General features: G+C 27.9%; 1 protein-coding gene across 1 annotated transcript; it reads right to left on the bottom strand.

The window, feature by feature from the left end:
• Window positions 1-2,504: 2,504 nt before the first annotated feature.
• Window positions 2,505-3,567, bottom strand: LOC111042965 (52 kDa repressor of the inhibitor of the protein kinase-like). The gene has a single exon (XM_022327728.1). The coding sequence runs from the start codon at window positions 3,091-3,093 to the stop codon at window positions 2,611-2,613; it is 483 nt and encodes a 160-aa protein (XP_022183420.1). The 5' UTR covers window positions 3,094-3,567; the 3' UTR covers window positions 2,505-2,610.
• Between the last annotated feature and the right edge of the window lie 12 nt (window positions 3,568-3,579).

Raw genomic sequence — 3,579 nt, 5'->3', positions numbered from 1 at the left:
CACATTTTTTATTATTATTAGGTAATTTAGTTGCTTGATATTTAAGATTTTCTTCTATGTGTACATTTATTCCTGGTGTGAAAGGTATTCGGTTCAACATTGTATTCAATGTGGCTTTTGATGGAAGTGCAAAAATTGATGATAAGAATCTATAACCTTTGGGCGATGTTTTATATATAGACAGTGCTAAAATTTTATCATCCAAAGTATACCTCCTTCCTTTTGGACTATTTTTTTGGATATGTACCTGAGTCTTAATGAAGTCTAGTGTCGTTTTATTAAGTTTTTCTGTTAAGTTGTTACAACTATCAGTTATAACAAACTTTTTAGCAAATTTAAGTTGTTGTTTGAAGGATACATTTTTTTTAGTCATACAGTTTACTTTTTTTATCATTTTCTTGGCTACAGTATATAGTTTTTCTTTTCTTGGAGTCAGGTCTGCTACTCTCCTCATTCCAATATTGTACAATAATTTCTTCTTTTTAGCATTTATAGTATTTGGCAATTCAACCAGAGGTGTTGCTATAAACAAAATATAAAAAAGTTTGTCTAATAATCTATATAAATTCAGTTACATAAATAAATAATAATTTTCTTACCTAATGAAATGTCAGACAAACATGAAGCTAACGGTGACAAACAACTAACATTCATAAAGTCAGTTGACTGATCCAATAAAGGTAAAGCCAATGGTGATGGACAACTAACGTTCACAAGATCAAATGATTCATCACATGTAGGTAAAGCCAATGGCTATGGACAGCTAACATTCACAATTTCAATTGACTCATTAGCCAATTGCTGTTGTACAGATCTATTTGAAATTATAGCTGAAAATAAAATAGGTTTTATTATTTAACGTTACTAATATAAATAATTACCTATAGACCGATTTCTATGATAATCAATCTTAAAAAAGTATAAAAAAGCAAATTAACTTAAACTTATGGTTATTTTCTTTATTAAGTGTATAAAGATTAAAATGCAACATTTTTAAATTTATTTCACATACTTTTTCTTGTTTCTATATATTACAATCTTAGATTTAGTTTTAACATTTATTAGTGTACCTATATATTTGTGTCTATCATTATATAATGATCTCTACCACAATCACAAGCATTATGCTTAAGGGAGGTAGATAATTTATTGTAAAATTTAATCTTAATGTTATTATTTACTTGTAGGTATTATAAATGTTTTCTTTACAATAGGTAAAAAAAAAAAAAAAATTAATTATAAAAAGGTGGACAAGTGGATATAACATTATTGTATACCAGCCACCAGGTGTCACCAATTAATTTCTATGGGGGTTCGTTTTGTAACGTTATTTATATTTAATTATTTTTAATAAAAAGAAACTTTATTAAAGAAGAAAATATAATATAATATACAGTAGACAATAGACATAATCGCATATTAAGTTGTTTATAATAATACAAATAATATACATACTTGGTAATAACAATGTAGGCATTGACCCTCTTTTCAAACGCTTTGTTCCAGTACTGTAGCAGGAACTACTGAAATGGTTTCAACAAACCAAAAATGTTTTCCTCACATGTGATTTTGAAAGTCCTTCCAATTTTTTATTGCCAGTACGTAAAACCCACATGTCGTATTCCGCGTCAATTAATGGAAAAACATGTTTTTTGACCGTTCTCTCACTTTCACAACCCAACACACTGCACTTGTTGGACGGCATAGTTAAATATATATTGTGTTAAAACAAAATATAATTAAAATGCAAACAAAATTGGTAAAAACTGGTAAAAAATGGATGAGCGCGTGAAAACGGTGCTGTAACGGAAAACTCAAAAAAGCGTTAAGCGAGTCACAAAATACAATGTTCTGTTCTTCCATTTTACTTTTTTTTGGTTAGAAGACAAAATAATTTAAAATTCTTCGTTCATGGATTAAAAAAAATAATATTCCATGAGATCGATCACTAGCGCCGCGAGTGAATTTCTTATCAACTAATATCAGAGTCATTGTTTTTACAGCTATGAGTTAAGCACCCCTGGTCTGGAAGGGCCGTCCGACAGTGTTGCCGCGTATAGCAAAATGTAGCCAACAGAATGTATTCATAAACTTTTCAAATACTTTTTTATTTTACTTTTCTACTAGTTCACCAAATTAATATTATTTATAATTTATTTAATTAATTTAAGTTGGGTTCTCAACATTTATGAACGAAAAAAATATTATAATTCATTAATAAAATACTACCTATAACAATTTTCAAAATAAAAATAATAATATGTGACAACTGACGAATAATTCGTATTTGAATTTACAAAAGTATTTGTATAAAATTATTCGATTTTCAAATTCAAATACGTTCAAGACAGTATTTAAAATACTTTCCAAATAATTAAACCAAAGAGTATTTAAGAAGTATTCTAATAAGTTTAAGTCATTGACCTAATAACTAGTTATATGGTTCAAGTGCATGTATATGAAAATGTATTGTATGCAGTGCCGTACCCAGGATTTGTTTTCGGGGGGGGGGCTTAAACATACTTAACTTTATAGGAAAATAGGAAATAATTTAAAACATATAATATATACACATAGTTTTTAATGTATTATGCATTCATTATTAAATTGTCACAATTTAAAATCTAAACGCCTTTCCTTTTTAGACGCAAACATATTTAAAATAGCATCTGTGTCAATTTGTATGTCTCTGTGGATATTCATAAGAGCTAATCCGTTTAATCTTGCCTCACCGGTAGAGTTTCTTAAATAGGTCTTGATTCTTTTTAAAGAAGAAAAACTTCTTTCAACCGATGCCGTTGATACAGGCCAAATAGCAAGAAGTTTTAATAAAATATTTATATGTGGGAATAAATCTTCGGGGCATTTTGATAATGTGTCTAATGCATTTTTTGGTAAATTATTTTCTTCATTAGACCATTTTTGCTTCCAAAATTCAAATTCATTTTTTAATAAGTCCATGTGAATGTTTTGGTTATTAGATCTTAAATCTTCTTCATAAAAATCAATAGCTGGCTGTATATCACTAAATGATAAATTACCAATTTTGCTTGGTAATAAAGAAGATAAAGAAATAAAAATATTAGAGTTCATTTTAAAACGTTCATTAAATGATGCTAAAATATCATCTAAATATGGATAATATAATGATTGTCTGTAGTAAGAGACATGGTCATTATTGAGTATGGCATAATTTTCTCGATGTTTTTGAGTCCCGACTACTCTTGGTATGGTTGGTGATGTACCAACTTCTTTTGCGATTTCACAAGCACGATGAAATATAGAAAAAAAAGTTTCTTCCGTCCGTAAATCTTGTAATTTTTGAATTGTCAATTTTATTCTACAGATTCTATTGCAATGGATAAATCAATATTTTCTGTTTGAAGATATTTTGAAATAAAATAAGTTATTCCAAGGACCTTTTCCAAAATACAGATAGTTATAATAAAATTAAAATTACACATAGATTTATGTAATGGAAAAACTGCTTTATCATGTTCTATTGACATAAGTTCTTCCAATGCACTAATTATTTCAATAAAACCTTCAACCAAAATTAAAATTGACTCGTGTCGTTCT

Source organism: Myzus persicae, unplaced genomic scaffold (genome assembly GCF_001856785.1).
Source record: "Myzus persicae strain clone G006 unplaced genomic scaffold, MPER_G0061.0, whole genome shotgun sequence".
Classification (NCBI taxonomy): Eukaryota; Metazoa; Arthropoda; class Insecta; order Hemiptera; family Aphididae; genus Myzus; species Myzus persicae.
This window is presented reverse-complemented; position numbering and strand designations above follow the sequence as displayed.

Excerpts from the sequence above, each read along its gene's own strand:
- LOC111042965 (XM_022327728.1), bottom strand. The coding sequence starts at position 3,093 with ATGAACTCTAATATTTTTATTTCTTTATCTTCTTTATTACCAAGCAAA.